Source organism: Salmo salar, chromosome ssa13 (genome assembly GCF_905237065.1).
Source record: "Salmo salar chromosome ssa13, Ssal_v3.1, whole genome shotgun sequence".
NCBI classification, from domain to species: domain Eukaryota; kingdom Metazoa; phylum Chordata; class Actinopteri; order Salmoniformes; family Salmonidae; genus Salmo; species Salmo salar.
In genome coordinates, this window is record NC_059454.1 from 28,484,569 (window position 1) to 28,504,488 (window position 19,920).

At 42.2% G+C, this 19,920-nt stretch overlaps 1 protein-coding gene and 1 long non-coding RNA gene across 2 annotated transcripts; one reads left to right on the forward strand and one right to left on the reverse strand.

Annotated features, from left to right (window-relative positions):
- Positions 1-7,068: 7,068 nt before the first annotated feature.
- LOC106566808 (protein-S-isoprenylcysteine O-methyltransferase) lies at positions 7,069-10,254 on the forward strand. The gene is made up of 5 exons (XM_014135223.2): positions 7,069-7,323; positions 7,761-7,849; positions 8,269-8,438; positions 8,681-8,898; positions 9,257-10,254. The coding sequence occupies exons 1-5, from the start codon at positions 7,108-7,110 to the stop codon at positions 9,440-9,442; spliced, it is 879 nt and encodes a 292-aa protein (XP_013990698.1). The 5' UTR covers positions 7,069-7,107; the 3' UTR covers positions 9,443-10,254.
- A 4,063-nt stretch (positions 10,255-14,317) lies between these two features.
- On the reverse strand, positions 14,318-17,002 carry LOC106566809 (uncharacterized). Its single transcript, XR_001319948.2, has 7 exons — positions 16,834-17,002; positions 16,425-16,595; positions 15,992-16,169; positions 15,826-15,908; positions 15,619-15,731; positions 15,350-15,460; positions 14,318-15,252 (listed from the first exon to the last, which is right to left on the reverse strand). It is a non-coding gene; the product is annotated as an uncharacterized lncRNA (long non-coding RNA).
- Between the last annotated feature and the right edge of the window lie 2,918 nt (positions 17,003-19,920).

Here is a 19,920-nt window from a genome sequence, read left to right on the forward strand (position 1 = left end):
TAGACCTCATGTGGCTGGAGTGTGTCAGCAGTTCCTGCAAGAGGAAGGCATTGACGCTGTGGACTGGCCCGCCCGTTCCCCAAACCTGAATCCAATTGAGCACATCTGGGACATCATGTCTCGCTCCATCCACCAACGCCACGTTGCACCACAGACTGTCCAGGAGTTGGCGAATGCTTTAGTCCAGGTCTGGGAGGAGATCCCTCAGGAGACCATCCGCCACCTCATCAGGAGCATGCCCAGGCGTTGTAGGGAGGTCATACAGGCACGTGGAGGCCACACACACTACTGAGCCTCATTTTGACTTGTTTTAAGGACATTACATCAAAGTTGGATCAGACTGTAGTGTGGTTTTCCACTTTAATTTTGAGTGTGACTCCAAATCCAGACCTCCATGGGTTGATAAATTGGATTTCCATTGATTATTTTTGTGTGATTTTGTTGTCAGCACATTCAACTATGTAAAGAAAAAAGTATTTAATAAGATGATTTCTTTCATTCAGATCTAGGATGTGTTGTTGAAGTGTTCCCTTTATTTTTTTGAGCAGTGTATATTATGACCACATTTTGTGATGTTTTTGTTTGTTTTGGACTTTAGTGAGTGTGTTTGTTCGGCTGTTCGGATACAACAACAAAAAATCCTAGAAGCAAGCCAAAGTTCGGAGCCAAAGTCCATGTCCCTTCGTCGGTGATTGGTCAACAGTAGGGGTTCTTCAATAAATTCTTTGTTGTCATTCAACGAGAGACGACTCGTTTTCATGCACAGTTTTTCATTGAAAAATACTGTACCAAACATCTTAGTTAGATGTAGAATTGCAGGACTAAGATCTCTTCAGCAAAAACTTCAGAATTAATGACAGATTTCCTGAGTTATCTTAGATTAGTTCGGACTGGCTACGGCATCTCAAAATTAACAAACAGTACTATTGTCGCTTTTAAGGGAGTGAGAGCACACTCATTCGACTTGCCGAGTTTGGCTAGGCGCCAACCGAACTGAAACATGCTGAAGCCTTAAGACAGCATTGACTTTCCCCCACCCCTATAAAATAGACTAAATGGTATTTGAGAGCTTTTATTGGAAGGTAGAGGAAACATCTCAAACCAGTTGAGTGCAAATTAAAAGCAACATTTCATCCATGTACATGTATCTACTGATGCACTGGTACTTCAGTGGACTTAAGAGGCAGGATTAACTCAGTGGGGACAGGTCAGGATGTTGAGCGCACACCAGATACAGCATCATTACGATCTTGCACTATACATTTTCTACATGCTTTAGTTTCACAATAAGGGAATGTATTATCTAAAAACCAAACATGAGGCACTGGGAAGGGGACTCGAGTCAGAATCTACAGTAGCCTACACCAAAGTCTAATAAACCGTTGTATTTTTTATTCAGTTTTCAACAAAAAATTAAACAAAATCAAAAACACCTTTGTTGTCACGACTTCCGCCGAAGTCGGGTCCTCTCCTTGTTCGGGCGACAGTCGGCGTTGCCGGTCTTCTAGCCATCATCGATCCACTTTTCATTTTCCATGTGTTTTGTCTTGTTTTTCCTCACACCTGGTTTCAATTCCCTCAATCACTTGTTGTGTATTTAACCCTCTGTTCCCCCCATGTCTTTGTGTGAGATTGTTTATTGTAAGTGCTTGTGCACGTGGTGATTGGTGCGCGACGGGCTTTTGTACCCATGTCTTGTTATTTTTAAGCTGTTGGTTTTGCTATTAAACTGCTCCGGCTATTACCAAGTTCTGCTCTCCTACGTCTGACTTCCCTGCCACCGGTTACGCACCCCTTACATTTGGGATTTGCTGAACTAAGAGGACTACAGTTCCCAGAGTACACTTGATGTTTCCAAGCTACGGCTGTGTCAAGTCGCGGTTGTGTGATTGCGTTGTGTTAAACAGAAAATATCATACAACTGTCTCCTGAGGTGCAAATATATACTGAACAAAAATATAAACACAACATGCAAAAATGTCAAAGATTTTACTGAGCTACAGTTCATATAAGGAAATCAGTCAACTGAAATACATTCATTAGGCCCTAATCTATGGATTTCACATGACTGGGAATACAGATATGCATCTGTTGGTCACAGATACCTTAAAAAAAGGTAGGGGTGAGGATCAGAAAACCAGTCAGTATCTGGTCTGACCACCATTTGCCTCATACAACTCGAGACATCTTCACATAGAGTTGATCAGGCAGTTGATTGTGAAATGTTGCCCCAATCTTCTTTAATGGCTGTGCGAAGTTGCTGGATTTTGCCAGAAACTGGAACACGGTGTTGTATACTATGATCCAGAGCATCCCAAACATGCTCAATGGGTGACATGTCTGGTAAGTATGTAGGCCATGGAAGAACATCCTGGAATTGTGTACAGATCCTTGCGACATGGGGTGATGGCGGCAGATGAATGGCACGACAATGAGCCTCAGGATCTCGTCACGGAATCTCTGTACATTCAAATTGCCATCGATAAAATGCAATTGTGTTTATTGTTTTTTTAGATTATGCCTGCCCATACCATAACCCCACCATGGGGCACTCTGTTCACAATGTTGACATCAGCAAAATGTTTGCCCACATGATGCCATACACGTGGTCTGCGGTTGTGGGAGGCCGGTTGGATGTACTGCCAAATTCTATAAAATGACAGAGGCGGCTTATGGTAGAGAAATTAACATTAAATTCTCTGGCAACAGCTGTGGTGGATATTCCTGCAGTAAGCATGCCAATTGCATGCTCCCTCAAGACATCTGTGGCATTGTGTGACAAAACGGAACATTTTAGAGTGGCCTTTTTTTTATTGTTCCCAGCGCAAGGTGTACCTGTGCAATGATCATGCCGTTTAATCAGCTTCTTATTCTGCTACAGTTGTCAGGTGGATGGATTATCTAGGCAAAGCAGAAATGCTCACTAACAGAGTTTGTGCACAACATTTGAGAGAAATAACCTTTTTTGCGTATATGAAACATTTCTGTGATCTTTTATTTCAGCTCAGAAAACATGGGACCAACACTTTATGTTGCGTTTACATGTTTGTTCAGTGTAGAACAAGCTAGAGCACATTTCTCTTTGTCCTGAATAATTTACTTGCAGACAACATTCTATTAATGTTACCAGTGGTTGTGTGGTGGTGCTTCATGCCTGCAGATTTCTCCTCCCCACTAATGAAGATTCACAACCCTGAAACCAGAACTAGCAAGATGTCAATTCCCACGAATTGGCGTGTGAGACCGTGAGTACAGTGCATTCAGAAAGTATACAGACCCCTTGACTTTTTCCACATTTTGTTATGTTACAGCATTCTAAAATGGATTAAATAAAACATGTCCTCATCAATCTACACACAATACCCATAATGACAAAGTGAAAACAGGTTTTTAGACATTTTTGCTTAATGTAAAAATAAAAAATAAATGAAATGTGACAATTTCATAAGTATTTGGACCCTTTGCTATGCGACTCAATTGAGCTCAGGTGCATCCTGTTTCCATTGATCATCCTTGAGATGTTTCTACAACTTGATGGGAGTCCACCCATGGTGAATTCAATGGATTGGACATGATTTGGAAAGGATCACACCTGTATATAAGGTCCCACAGTTGACAGTGCATGTTAGAGCAAAAACCAAGCCATGAGGTTGAAGGAATTGTCTGTAAGAGCTCAGAGACAGGATTGTGTCGAAGCACAGATCTGGGGAAGAGTTCCAAAACATTTTTGCAGCATTGAAGGTTCCCAAGAAACCATTGGCCTCCATCATTCTTAAATGGAAGAAGTTTGGAACCACCAAGACTCTTCCTAGAGCTGGCCGCCCGATCAAACTGAGCAATTTGGGGAGAAGGGCCTTGGTCAGAGAGATGACCAAGAACCCGATGGTCACTCTGACAGAGCTCCATAGTTCCTCTGTGGAGATGGGAGAACTTTCCAGAAGGACAACCATCTCTGCAGCACTCCACCAATCTGGCCTTTATGGTAGAGTGGCCAGACGGAAGACACTCCTCAGTAAAAGGCACATGACAGCCCTCTAGGAGTTTGCCAAAAGGCACCTAAAGGACTCTCAGACCATGAGAAACAAGATTTTCTGGACTGATGAAAGCAAGATTGAACTCTTGCATGCCAAGCGTCACATCTGGAGGAAACCTGGAGGAAATCCCTACGGTGAAGCATGGTGGTGGCAGCATCATGCTGTGGGGATGATTTTCAGCAGCAGGAACTGGGAGACTTGTCAGGGTCAAGGGAAAGATGAAAGGAGCAAAGTACAGAGAGATCCTTGATGAAAATCTGCTCCAGAGCGCTCAGGAGCTCAGACTGGGGCGACAGTTCACCTTCAATCAAGATGACCCAGCCAGAGATGGCCCAGCCAGAGCCCGGGCTTGAACCTGATCAAACATCTCTGCAGAGACCTGAAAATAGCTGTGCAGCGACGCTCTCCATCCAACCTGACAGAGCTTGAGAGGATCTGCAGAGAAGAATGTGAGAAACTCCCCAAATACAGGCGTGCCAAGCTTGTAGCATCATACCCAAGAAGACTCAAGACTGTAATCGCTGCAAAAGGTCCTTCAACAAAATACTGAGTTAAGGGTCTAGAATGACCACGTAAAAACAGTTGGCTGGTATGCCCTCAGCCATCTGAGTGGTCGGCTGTGAATGCCCTCTGCGCTATATACTTATAAGTGATTGGTTTGGTTCTGACCCGTATAGTGCTGTCTGGTTAGAACATGATGTTGAGGCCCATCACTGTAGTCTTGATAGTCTCCACCACACACACAACAGTTTCGATTTGAGGATGTTTATATGATTTTGGTAATCCGAATGACTTGGAATCTTATTGTTGTGGTTATTTCAATGCATGCACAACCTTCAGACATTCATGTTACTGTCGACAATAAAAGGTCCTCAGAAACATGCGTCTTCTCCCTTCAGACGACGATAAAACTCTGACCTGAGTGGGTGGGTGCGGTGTCCAGATCAGCATTCCAGGCACTCTGATTGGTTGGGAATGGCAGGGCTATGATGGGTGAGGGATAATTTAGTTAGGCTAAACAGCCAAACTAACAGGATTTAAGGGAAATTGAAGCGATTGTGAGGGGAAGTTAGGTAAGAGAGGAGAGGAGCAGGACGGTCTTTTTTTACACCAATAGAAAATCCCGATCACGCTTGTAGGCGATGTCATGGTGACATTGGGTAGCTAAACTCCGGTGCAGAAACATGTCATCCGGTCTAACCATTGATGTGTCTAAACCCAGGATTACTAATACTATGTATTGGTCATAGAGAGGCTTTGAAGCCACCGGTCAGCCATATTGGCACTCCCCAGTAGGAGCAGGAATTAATGGAATTTTACAGTATTTCAATTAAATGTTAAGGACAAAATGACATGGATATAAGAAATGTTTTGCAATGGGGACAATAACAGTACTCTATACTTTAAGATTTTATTTGTATATTTTATATTTTTCATGTTTAGCTAACATAATAAAAGTAAAAGTAAACATTAAGGTGTCTGTAATAGAATGAACATGCCAAAAACAAATGTAGACATTAATAAATGCATTTCTATAGCTTCCAAAATCTTTTTTTTTTTCCAATGGAGGAGTACCAAGATGGCTGCACAGTGGCTTCATCACTAGCACCTTAGAGGCTGCTGCCCTATATACATAGTCTTGAAATCACTGGCCACTTTAATAATGGAACACAAGTCACTTTAATAATGTTTACATATTTTGCATTACTCATCTCATATGTATATACTGTATTCTATTCTACTGTATTTTAGTCTATGCTGCTCCAACATTGCTCATCTGGGCTCCCGAGTGGCACAGCGGTCTAAGGCACTGCATCACAGTGCAAGAGGCGTGATTGGGAGTCTCATAGGGACACATTTGGCCCAGCATCGCCGGGGTAGGCCTTCCCTGTGACTAAAATGTAAATGTAAATGTAAGAATTTGTTCTTAATTGACTTGCCTAGTTAAATAAAGGTTAACAAACATATATATTCCTTACTTTACGTGTGTATTGTTGTGAAATTGTTAGATATTACTGCACTGTTGGAGCTAGAAACACAAGCATTTCGCTACACCTGCAATAAAATCTGCTAAACATGTGTATGTGACCAATAAAATGTGATTTGATTTGAATACAGCGCCCCTATCAGTCATCATTGGGGTTAACGGTTTTCTACTAGTTACCACAGCCACAAAGTCAAATTAGCAATATCGTAAAAATTCATTAAAAAAAAAAAAGTGCTTTTTGGTCTTCATTTTAGATTAGAATATGTAGGCATCTCGCGCCGAACTGCAGATGTGCGTGCTGTCAAAGGCACTCCTGTTTTTTGATAAAAAAATTTATGTGTCAGTTTGTCACTTTCACAAGGTTGGAGTAATAACATGTTAAACTACTTAAGACATTGGCTTTAATGTAGGTTGTACTTTTAGAAAATTAACAAAAAAGGAGTAATTTCTCACTTCTCTCATAGGGTCATTTACTTCTCAAACCCCCGGTCTGGTTTGCTTGGTCTGCTTCGCAAGCGTTCCCGAAAGTCTCTCGATGTTGTGCCTCTGGGTTTAGAAACTCTGTGGCGCTATTGATTCTTCACATATGAACGAATGGTGTCACGTGATCAAGGGCTTTCATATATGCAGTCATTGCTCTGTGCTATGTCCTCTACTAGACAGTTGCAAAAGTGATGTCTGGTCAAACATTTCTTGCTGGCCTTCAAGAAGTGACCTTTGATAACATGGCTTTAAAGCGCCATCTACAGCCAATAAATAGTAAAAGGTCCTCTTTCACGTCACGTATATAGGCGTTCCAGGTAGGTAGTCTTTATTAGAGTCGCGCTGCGAAGTTGATCACATTTCACAACCCCTGGAGAAGTGTTTAACGTGTCAGGAACAACATAAATAGAATAAAGCAATCTTCTCAGATGCGCTCAGAAGATTGCTGCCGTATTGATGTGGTTCCTGATGAGTGTGTGTGATGATGAAGTGATCATATGCATCTGCGCAGCGTGACCACCTGGAACGCAGCCAAGATTAGTGAGTAAATTTTGTAATTGTGGAAAACTCGCGAGAGCCCATAGGGAGTAACGGTACTTCATCATGGCAGGCAAGTTGGTGTTAGAGGGGAAAATAAGTATTATAAGCTTTCTTTTAGGACTGGGTGTTGTTATAATTCCCCTTATTAGAACATTCGCTGGACATCTTGACTGGGTATTCGACTATCTCACTGGAGTGAGGGGGAAAATAGCTATTGCTGTGTACATCGCTGTTGTCAATGGCTTCTTGCTTATCATATACAAGGGACCTCTATATAAGGTAAGCAAGCTAACTAACGTCTGAAAGAAGATGGATAGCTATAACGTTAACGAAGCTCCTTAGATAGCTAGCCATCTTGATTTCTATTTTATTTGCCCATTAGCCAAAACGGCAGCCAGATGGCTAGGCTTTAGCTATCTAAATTATTGGTACATTTTCATTGCCCCTCTTCTTCCTAACAATATGTTGTGCTAGCTAACTAATCCTATTATCTGAATTGGATTGAGACAGCTGTCAGCTTGATTGGCTAAAGATAGAGCCCTAAACTGTAAATTAGATAACACTATTGAAGTTAGACAGATATGCTATGCCTAAGAGCATGTTATTGTGTTAGCTATTGATTGGGAGCCAGCTTTCTACTTGTATAGTTAGATAACTAGCTAGTTAAACAAATTGAAAGTATAAATGTTTCCTAAGCATACTCTTCTTTCTCCCAGGTTGCTGTGCGAGCCTGCTTCCTTGGCTTTACTTTTGGGTGTGGCTTGATCATAAGCTTTTCCCAAACCACATGGACACACTTTGGCTGGTAAGCATCCAACAACTTCTTGCAAAAAGTTTCTTAAACAGAACGAAACGGGGAAGTACCTACCCAAGTTTGTCCAATAAAAACTCTAGTTTTGCTCTGTTTGGTTGTTAAACGGTTTCCGTAATGAATAAACCTTTGTACATGCTCTCTCCTCTCTCACACGCTCTCTGGGTTTGTTCAATATTACAGGCGACTGCTGACTGACAGATCTACAAAGAACCATTTATCATAAATAACTTATTTGAGCAGTCAGTCAATTTACCCATGATACATTAGGGTTTTGATCCTCTCGGACACTGCCTCTTTTTCTCTCTCTCACGTGTGTGTGTATATATATATATATATATATATATACAATACTACCGTTGATAGTTCAATACCTGTTATGCATAGTTCTCAGTCAATGCATGTCTTTGCAGGTACATGTGCTCCTTGTCTTTCTTCCACTACTCCGAGTACCTGGTGACAGCCATCATTAACCCCCGCAGCCTGTCTCTGGACTCATTCCTTCTCAACCACAGTGTAGAGTACACCGTGGCTGCTGTGTCCTCATGGGTGGAGTTCACCATTGAGAAGCTCACTGTCCCAGGTCTGTCCTCCATACCACACTTGGGCTCAATGGCCGTGTTCCAGCCCGACGACATTGCTTGCGTTGCATTGCATCAACCAATGATTGTGTGCCACGTCATCAACTGCAGTCGGGCAGGCTTCTGCGTTGTAGTTAGCCTGGAACGCAGCCAATAACTTATCAATGTCTCAGTTGAAATGGGCATGACATGTTGTCACAGTAGGAGTTAAATGTCTTAATAGGCTGTACATTTTGTGTCTCAGAGCTGAAGCAGCTGAGCTGGCTCAGCCTGGTGGGCCTGGTGATGGTGCTGTGTGGGGACTTCCTGCGCAAGTCTGCCATGCTAACGGCCGGCTCCAACTTCAACCACATCGTCCAGAACGAGAAGGCCCAGAGCCACGTGCTGGTCACGGATGGGGTCTACGCCTTCTTCAGACACCCCTCCTACGTGGGATGGTTCTACTGGAGCATTGGCACACAGGTACCGGCCTATTCTGTCAATAGTTAAGGAAACTCTTGAATGGCACAGCACGAGTTGCAAAATTCTGGAAATGTTCCCAAAATGTCCAGATTTTTCAGAGATCTCAGTAGAAATATTCCTTGAATCAGGAGGGAAGAAACAGGACATCTGGAAATCTCCAACTGCGATTTCTGGAAATCCTTGCAGTCTCGGGAAAGTTACCAGACTATTGCAACCCTTGTCACAGCAATATTAGCATGCAGGCTAATGCATAAGCTAAACTCTGTTCCCTTTTAAGAATCCAGACATGTTTGTTTCTTAAACATGTTCCAGTCAAGCCCACTACGCTGATTTCACTTTTCTATGTCCAATGTTCCAGGTGATGCTGTGCAACCCTGTCTGCATCGCGGGCTATACCATGGCAAGCTGGCGCTTCTTCCGTGAACGGATCGAGGAGGAGGAGCTTTCTCTCATCCATTTCTTTGCAGAGGACTACCTGGAGTACAAAAAGAAGGTGGGCACCGGCCTGCCGTTTATTTCAGGCATCCGCATCAACAGCTCCTAGGTGTGAGAGATGGAGTCCTGGATGTATGAAAATGGCAGGCAGACAGACAGGCACTGTGAGGGCCAGCCCTGGTCAGCGTACTGTGGATTAGCCCCTGTGGTCGCCCGCCCTGGGGTGCTTAGAGCTCACGGAGACTGACACCTATGAGTGTTGTGAAGGGCTCCCATCCCCATACCACCCCCAAGGCCTGGGTAGAGTCACTCAAAAAGAAACCACACCTCCCCATATATTCAACCACTGTTTTCTCTTTTGTTTGGTTAAATTGACTACTATAGACTTGAGTTTGTATTTTTCTTTAGTCTCCAATGTTCTGATGAAGGCTCCCTTTTCAGTTTTTTCCTTAGAGAGAAGTTGAGTATCTTAAGGCCAGGCACCACACCTTAATAGGGTATTCCCCCCCCCAATTAATCATATTACAATTAACTTTTACCAGTTGAATGTGGACATATAATATTTTTGTCTTTTTCTGAAACATTGTATACAAATATGCAAATTAGATTATACCATTAAATATTTGCATATAACACAAACCAATTTTTCGGGGACACTGGATGAAGTAAAAATCAACCTAAATATTTTGGTTTTATTTTGTTAAGACACTAGGACTCTTACACATATCTGATTGTGTCATCAACATATCAACAATTCCCTATGTATAAGTCTGCAGAATACATCTAAAGATGACCACAGAAAATAAGTTGGCGTTTGGGAAGAGTGTGATTTTTCAGGAAATGGCAGTAAGACAAGGACTGAATTAAGACTACCAAACACCCATTTACACCCAATCACTATATCTTCAAAGTAACATTCTCTAAGAAATGGACTTTTAAGCGATGTGTGATTTCAATGTAGTGAGCGTTCAAATTATGGATGTATGTCCATTTAAAAGTGGTTACAGTTCATGACATTTTGATGATTAGTATGATAAACTAAGGAGAATATTTTTATAAACCTTTGGATATTTTTTACTCTTTGAAAATACTAAATTGCTAAGTTTGTGCAACATTTTAGCCTGTGGTGCCTGGCCTTAAGTGGATGCTGAATTGATTTTAGCTTTGGTTACTGAGTCAGAAGTGCTGTAATGAGCCTGGTTGAGTTTCTGCTATTCCTTGTTTGTCTGGCATATCACAGAGTCATCATTATTAGGCCTCAGCATTGACATCAGAATGGTTTTACACAGTATTAGGGATGCACACAGGGCTCTAAAGTGTGACCCAATTTGGTTGCATATGCAGTTTTAATTTGGGAGTACCACTACGGGGGAAAAAGTTTCCATTTTTATAACAATTTGTTGTAATGATAAGGTTTTGCTGTACCGTTTTTTTTCCTGGGTGCAGATTCATTAGCGTCATGCTTGCACCTTTACTACATCAAAAATTGCTTGTTTTTAATATAAACAGTTAAAAAAAATCTGACCCATATACGAGATACTTTTGAGATGGGGAAACTCCACTGGAATCGTATTGTCGCCCATGCGGCTTCAATGGGGCCACATGGTGCATGCTGGGTCATTCTGGGACAAGGGCATTTCTAAAATTTCAGGTTGTGCACTTAATGTTTTAAAGTTTGGAGCACCAGTTTTACCCATTATTTATTTTTTATGTAGAGCCCTGGATGCTAAATTTATCAGCCCTCATACATACATTACATGACCAAAAGTATGTGGACACCTGCTTGTCGAACATCTCATTCAAAATCATGAACATTAATATGAAGTTGGTCTCCCCTTTGCTGCTATAACAGCCTCTACTCTTCTGGGTAGGCTTTCCACTAGATGTTGGAACATTGCTGTGGGGACTTGCTTCCATTCAGCCACAAAAGCATTAGTGAGGTTGGGCTATGGCCGGCGGGACGAAATCGTCCCACCTACGTAACAGCCAGTGGAATCCTGTGGCGCGTTATTCAAATACCTTAGAAATGCTATTACTTCAATTTCTCAAACATATGACTATTTTACAGCATTTTAAAGACAAGACTCTCGTTAATCTAACCACACTGTCCGATTTCAAAAAGGCTTTACAACGAAAGCAAAACATTAGATTGTCAGCAGAGTACCCAGCCAGAAATAATCAGACACCCATTTTTCAAGCTAGCGTATAATGTCACAAAAACCCAGAAGACAGCTAAATGCAGCACTAACCTTTGATGATCTTCATCAGATGACACACCTAGGACATTATGTTATACAATACATGCATGTTTTGTTCAATCAAGTTCATATTTATATCAAAAACCAGCTTTTTACATTAGCATGTGACGTTCAGAACTAGCATACCCCCCGCAAACTTCCGGTGAATTTACAAAGAATTTACTAAATTACTCACGATAAACGTTCACAAAAAGCATAACAATTATTTTAAGAATTATAGATACAGAACTCCTCTATGCACTCGATATGTCCGATTTTTTAAAATAGCTTTTCGATGAAAGCACATTTTGCAATATTCTCAGTAGATAGCCCGGCATCACAGGGCTAGCTATTTAGACACCCAGCAAGTTTAGCACTCACCAAAGTCAGATTTACTATAAGAAAAATGTTATTACCTTTGGTGTTCTTCGTCAGAATGCACTCCCAGGACTTCTACTTCAATAACAAATGTTGGTTTGGTCCCAAATAATCCATTGTTATATCCAAACAGCGGCGTTTTGTTTGTGCGTTCAAGACACTATCCGAAGGGTAAAGAAGGGTGACGAGCACGGCGCATTTCGTGACAAAACATTTCTAAATATTCCATTACCGTACTTCGAAGCATGTCAACCGCTGTTTAAAATCAATTTTTATGCCATTTTTTTCGTAAAAAAACGATAATATTCCGACCGGGAATCTGCGTTTAGGTAAAAAGAGGAAAGAAAATAAAGCACGGGGTCGACTCGTGCACGCGCCTAAGCCCATTGTCCTCTGATCGGCCACTTGCCAAAAGTGTAAATGTGTTTCAGCCTGGGGCTGCCTCGATATCATTCAGCTTTTTCCCGGGCTCTGAGAGCCTATGGGAGCCGTAGGAAGTGTCACGTTACAGCAAAGATCCTCAGTCTTCAATAAAAAGAGCCAAGATGAACAACAACTTGTCAGACAGGCCACTTCCTGTACAGAATCTTCTCAGGTTTTTGCCTGCCATATGAGTTCTGTTATACTCACAGACACCATTCAAACAGTTTTAGAAACTTTAGGGTGTTTTCTATCCAAAGCCAATAATTATATGCATATTCTAGTTACTGGGCAGGAGTAGTAATCAGATTAAATCGGGTACGTTTTTTTATCCGGCCTTGTCAATACTGCCCCCTACCCCCAACAGGTTAAGCCTGGATTGTAGTCGGCGTTCCAATTCATCCCAAACGTGTTCGATGGGGTTGAGGTCAAGGCTCTGCAGGCCAGTCAAGTTCTTGCATACTGATCCCCAGAAACCACTTCTATATGGACCTCGCTTTGTGCATGGGGGCGTTGTCATTCTGAAACAGGAAATAGCCTTCCCGAAACTGTTGCCACAAAGTACAGAATCGTCTAGAATGTCATTGTGCTGTATGCTGTAGCGTTAAGATTTCCCTTCAGGGGAAAGGGGCCTAGCCCGAACCATTATTCCTCCTCCACCAAACTTTACAGTTGGCACTATGCATTGGGGTAGGTAGCGTTCTCCTGGCATCCGCCAAACCCAGATTTGGATGTCGGACTGCCAGATGGGGAAGCATGATTCATCACTCCAGAGAATGCATTTCCACTGCTCCAGAGTCCAATGGCGGCGAGCTTTACACCACTCCAGCCGACACTTGGCATTGTGCATGGTGGTCTTAGGCTTGTCTGCGGCTACTCGGCTATTGAAACCCATTTCATGAAGCTCCCGACGAACAGTTATTGTGCTGACGTTGCTTCCAGAGGCAGTTTGGAACTCGGTAGTGAGTATTGGAACCCGAGGACAGGCAATAAAAAAATATATATATTTCTTTTTTTAACGTGCTACACGATTCAGTACTCAGCGGTCCCGTTCTGTGAGCTTGTGTGGCCTACCACTTTGCGGTTGTGCCATTGTTGCTCCTAGACATTTCCACTTCACAATAACAGCACTTATTGTTGACCGGGGTACCTCTAGCGGGGCAGACATTTTATGAACTGACTTGTTGTAAAGGTGGCATCCTATGATGGTGCCACGTTGAAAGTCACTGAGCTTTTCAGTAAGGCCATTCTACTGCCAATGTTTATCTATGTAGATTGCATGGCGGTGTGCTCGATTTAAAAAAACAAACAAAAAAAACAACTGTCAGCAACGGGTGTGGCTGAATCCACTAATTTGAAGAGGTGTCCACATATGTTTGTGTGTGTGTGTGTGTATTCTGTCCCAGTAAGAAACATTTATTTCTGAGTGACTTTGTTATACATTTACAAAAATACCCGAAAGTTACGGAAATGGGGTCCCTTGCAACATGGTCTTTTCCCCATAAGTTAATTCGCTCTTTCATAAATTATAAGAAGGCCTTTTGATGAATGTCAAAGTTAATAAAATAATGTATGCTATGAAAAAATATATTGGTTTTAGGTATCAGTCCAGACTTTCTATATTGATTTATCCTTACACAAAATAATGGTTTATTTTAAATTCACATCCCTTGTCCACTCAGGATCAAAAGGCTGTACAATCACTAATATTTTGCTAATTTGACAACCTGGGCAAGTTGCAGCCTGGTTCTCTGATTCTTCCAATCGGTACAGCATATCAAGTCAGAAATGTCTACTTTGTCAATTATGAAAACATAATGAACACTGACAATCCATTCACTGTTTTATTCCAATCTGCTGTAAGTCTTAACATTGTTCCTGGGTATATAGACTATGAATCAGGGGTGTTGTTTCTTCCATAAGGCCCACCCACAAATGGTACAGTCATCTTTAAAATGCACTCAAGAAAGACTCTTTCAACCACCACTTGATCATCACTCCACCTGTTATTTATTTGTATTGAAACCAACCAAAAGATGCATTCCTATGGCTAAGGGGTTCAGAGGAAAGGTTGTCTCCTTTGCGATAAGCTCAACCCAGCATTGCTTCCTCCTGAACTACCGCTTGTCTCAGGTGAAAGGTTGCCTCTGCCCTCTCCTCTGTATGCCCAGACTGTATGGAGTGTGTGTGTGTGATTGAAAGAGAATTCCTGAAATTAGAACAGTCGAGCACTGTAACTGTATGTTGCACAAGACAAGTGTGTGTGTTTTTAGAGTTTCTGAAATGAGGACAGTCAAGAGCACTGTAAAAGTAATGTGTATTAGATGAATAAAGATGAGAAGATTATCTGTAGATTCAATAATATAAGCACATTGTTGGCTGCAGATGTACAACTGTTTACTGCTCCAAGCATGATCCAGCTGAGCTGAACATGGAAAAAGCCAGTTGTTGCACTACAGTATAACAATACTACAGTTTATTACAGGTAATCTAAATGTATCATGCAGAGATAATACTTATCCATCTCTTGGCTGATTACTTTTCACTTGACTGAGATGTTCTGAATTGATTGAACATTGTCCTGTGAAATAAAATACATTTATCCTAAGAAAATTGTCTTCCTTTCATTGTTTTCTTTCATGGGTTTGCTACTGTAGTCCTAATATGGATCATATTAGAAACATGTAAATGTTATATTCAATATAATTTACATAAGTTATGGGTGAGCACATTGAAGTCTCATGACCCCATCCAGTTGCTTAGGGAGACATCTTCCAAATCTGTTCTTCTGCTTCCCTGGCCAATAGATTCTTGTTCTTGAGGGCAGCCTCGTCAGAGAGGTTGCTGAGAGTTGTTATCATCTGTGGTACAGGTCAGGTCATTTCTGTTGATCATAAAGGTTGAGGTTTAACAAAGAAGTTAGTTCTCACTCAAATCAATGATCAATTCTTCCAACAAGTTAAGTAATCTAGCTAGCTTACATCTGTGTTGTTAAAATGGTTTGTTTAGTATCTGTGGCCATAGTGGTGTCCTCATAGGTCTTCAGCATGTCCTCTGTACAGTCATCTTTCAGCTCCTTAGGCTCTTTCAGTCTGTGGGAACATTGAGTAGAGAATACTCCATGGAACACCATGTCTTGCACGGTCACCATGATAGAAACAAACATTTCAAATTGTACATTTGCCAGAGTAACTTGTTAGTCAAAATAATGTTGTAGTTTGTGACATGTACAGTAGCTTGGTTCCAGTACCTGGGTTCAAGGCGTTCCTTCACCTTGGCGACGGATCGGATGTAGGGGCCGATTTGCCTGCTGATGGTGGTCGGGTATCTGTTCTCTTCCTTTAGCTGCGTCAGATCATGAAGCTGGGCAGAAAACAGAATGGACACATGCAATATATAAAACACCAACTTCACCATATCTATCTCACATCTAACAGAAAAACAAAACCCCCTTTACCTTCATTGATTTTCTGTTCTTTTGCAACCCTCTGAAAGATCTCCTCCCAGACTTAGGGGAAGGATAACAAGATGGAGATGAGCCTTAAAAGGAGAGCTGGGTTACATTTATAAACAGTGTTGTCTGAATACTTTTTCAGAATCCTCATTGCTTTGGTGATTCCCACCTCCTCAAACATAGCCCTCATGAGTTCCACTGCAGAGTACTCAGAGGAGATATGGCTGTACGAAGGTATCCAGGATGTCTTCCACAGTGTCGGTCTTGATGAGGGAGGGGTGCTTGGTCAGATCCCTGTGGGTCTCCTGCACCTGGTCCTTCAGCTGCTGAATGGATGTCTGCAGCGTCTAGACACAGTAAGGAAAACACAGGAAGGTTTTTTTTTTGGGGGGGGGGGGGGGCTACAGGACCGTAGAGGAGTCAGGGTAGCGCCTTCATCGAAATCAATAAACCAGGCACCTCTGAACGTCAGATCTTTTCATGACACATTTCAAATACACATACAAAACCACTGTGATTGGCTGTGAAAGCTCTCAGTAATGTTGTAACAATGGGTATCAGAGTTGTACAGTAACTTTCAAATGTTGTAGAAGCTCACACACCCTGTAGCTGTTCTCATAGTTGCGACAGTGCTCAGTAAATGGGGTCTCCCCAACCTTTACCAGGAGGACCGTGGTGATGATATAGCGGTGGGCTTCGGCACCACGGATGAACCCAGGGACATGTCACTGATGGGAGGTGAGTGGCAGGGCACGAACAGGGACGACTGCAGGCTGAGGAGACAGAGGGACAGTTACACAATAAATAAATATCTTGACATAACATTTTACACAACAGGTAGGGGTTGTCCTCATATTACGCTGGCTATTTCAGAACATGACGAGCATATTTGGAAAGTATAAGCGTACTGTCTTGAATGTTGAGGAACATCAATAACATGCTGATTACATTTTCCCCTTGAGCGTGTAGGTCTGCACAATTTCCATATGGTAGGGGTGAAATATGACTCACAGTCCACTGGCATTGCCCAAACTCAATCCCGACACTCCCAGCAATGGACACAGAGCGTCTTTGGCCCAGCAGCAACAGAGACTCAAGGCAATAAGCAAACTCGGACCGATACTCTGTGTTGATCTAAACCAGAAACATAGAAGAAGACACATGGGGTGTATATTTGGGATGTGACATGACCAAACATCAGTTGAGAAGGCAAGATGACAAGAGAGAGGGACTTAATACTGCTACTCTGAGCTGGTCTCAGTCTGTGTGGCAGTTTGTCAATCTTCTTTAGTCGCTGGATAACAGGTATCAAAGCCAAACAAATTTGCTTAAAGACTGTATTCATAGTTGCTAGCATTCCATTTAATGTTTTGGTTTGTGCCCTTCTGGATTCATAGAACCAGACTAGGCATTATGCATCATACTACACTACTTACATAGCAAGGTGGAGGAGAACATTGGCTTGAGTTGATTATATTACACCTGCTCAAGATGGATCATCAATTAGGATTCCAAATACAGTTGGGCACTGTGAATAAGACATTGTAAAAATAGGCAACATGTATCACTACTCCAGGATAAACAGGCATACCATAGACAGGACATTACCTGGAGAGTGGGTAAGAGTGCAGCCAGATGAGACAGCTGTTCTCATTTGCTACTGGGTTGAAAGTGGTGCCAGGCAAGCCTGATGTAGCTAGACCTGACACATTATTATTCATTTGGCTTTAATCTATATTGGTCTGCTGCCATGGACACCTTAATCTCCCAGTAGGATCTATATATACATGTGGAACAGGATACATATTAGGCAGGCATTAGACAAGCCATTGGGCTGTTCAATATCTCTTGGTATTGAACACTCTAATGAACTCTCAAAGCAGGATGTCTTGTGCATCTGAATGTCACACTATTTCCTATATAGTGCGCTACTTCTGGTCAAAAGTAGTGCACTATAAAGGGAATGTGGTGGCATTTGGGACGCATATTGTCTATCTGTGATAAGACTTCCTTCTTCCAGAGTTAATTGAGTTTACGGCGATTTTTAATGGCTAGAGGCAACCATTGAGGCTGAATCTGTGTGCGCTCTGTTCGGATGGCCCATTCAAACAATAACAGGTTAATGACAGTTTCTCTGAGCATAGGCTATACATTAGGGCTACATGATAAACATGATTTTCAAGCAAGGTACCATGAAGCAAAATGTATTCTCACCTTTGCGCTGACAGTTTTTCATTCAAAAGAGGACAATATTATTTGTCATTTAATTGCATTGCAAATCTCTCAAGATTAAATGAACTGTACTCTAATGAATACTTTCCCAACCAAAACTAATTTACATAAATTTCCTCTCAGTTTGTAAATGAAAAGCACTACTTGAGCATTACACCTGTATCCAGTATAAGTCAATAAAATGTCGCTCTAATGTAATGTTGTGCAAGGTATTGAACCTTCAGCTACTTTACGAGATAGGACATGAAGAGTGACACCTTGTGGTAGAATGTAATACAATTTGTGGAACTGCATAAAAAAAACAACGACAACATTGATTAAGAAAATCGAGGGAAATTGCACAACAGTCTTCCGCATTTAACCCAACCCCTCTGAATCAGAGAGGTGCGGAGGGTTGCCTTAAACCACGTCATCAGCTCCTGGGGAGCAGTTGTTGTTGGGGGTTAAATGCCTTGCTCAAAGGCAGAATGGCTGATTTTTTTCCACTTTGCTGGCTCGGGGATTCAAACCAGAGACCTTTCGGTTACTGGCTCTTAACCGCTAAGTTAACTGCCACCCCCTGAGTTGAGTTTAATGTTTTCAAAATGGCCGATGACTATGTCAGCTCACCTGCACTTTGTTGAAAATAGTGCTGATTGCGCACTCCTCCTCATCAACATCCTCTCGGACCTCCTCGATCATGGCCTTCAGCAGGATGATGGCCTCTGGCCGATGTCTGGAGCTCCTTCACCGCTTAGGAGTCACACCATGAGAAGGCACTGGACAACACCGCACGCACGCACGCACACACACACACACACACACACACACACACACACACACACAACAAACTAAACTCCACCAAGTTCCTCCATATGTATTGTTGTCTATAGGTATATATAGTGCATTCGGAAAGTATTCAGATCCCTTGACTTTTTCCACATTTTGTTACGTTACAGCCTTATTCTAAAATGGATTAAATAAAAAAAAATCCTCATCAATCTATACACAATACTCCATAATGACAAAGCGAAAACAGGTTTTTAGACATGTTAACAAATGTATTAAATATAAAAAACAGATACCTTATTTACACAAGTATTCAGACCCTTTGTTATGAGACTCGAAAATGAGCTCAGGTACATCCTGTTTCCATTGATCATCCTTGAGATGTTTCTACAACTTGATTGGTGTCCACCTGTGGTAATTCAATTGATTGGGCATTACTTGGAAAGGCACACACCTGTCTATATAAGGTCCCACAGTTGACAGTGCAAGTCAGAACAGAAACCAAGCCATAAGGTTGAAGGAATTGTCCATAGAGCGCCGAGCCAGGATTGTGTCGAGGCACAGATCTGGGGAATGGTACCAACAAATTTCTGCAGCAATGGTCCCCAAGAACACAGTGGCCTCCATCATTCTTCAATGGAAGAAGTTTGGAACCACCAAGACTCTTCCTAGAGCTGGCCGCTTGGCAACATTGAGCAATCAGGGGAGAAGGATCTTGGTCACTGAGGTGGTGATGGTGACTCTGACAAAGCTCCAGAGTTCCTCTGTGGAGATGGAAGAACCTTCCAGAAGGACAACCATCTCTGCAGCACTCCACCATTCTGGCCTTTATGGTAGAGTGGCCAGACGGAAGCCACTCCTCAGTAAAACACACATGATAGCCTGCTTGAAGTTTGCCAAACAGCATCTTAAGAACTCATACCATGAGATCAAGATTCCCTGGTCTGATGAAACTCTTTGGCCTGAATTCCAAGTGTCACGTCTAGAGGAAACCTAGCGCCATCACTACAGTGAAGCATGGTGGTAGCAGCATCATGCTGTGGGGATGTTTTTCAGCGGCAGGGACTAGGAGACTAGTCAGGATCGAGGGCAAGATGA

Bases quoted from the DNA above. Each gene is read 5' to 3' on its own strand.
- LOC106566808 (XM_014135223.2), top strand. From the start codon at position 7,108: ATGGCAGGCAAGTTGGTGTTAGAGGGGAAAATAAGTATTATAAGCTTT. The intron at 8,439-8,680 runs GTCTGTCCTCCA...TTTGTGTCTCAG, and splicing joins TGAGAAGCTCACTGTCCCAG to AGCTGAAGCAGCTGAGCTGG. The intron at 8,899-9,256 runs GTACCGGCCTAT...CCAATGTTCCAG, and splicing joins ACTGGAGCATTGGCACACAG to GTGATGCTGTGCAACCCTGT.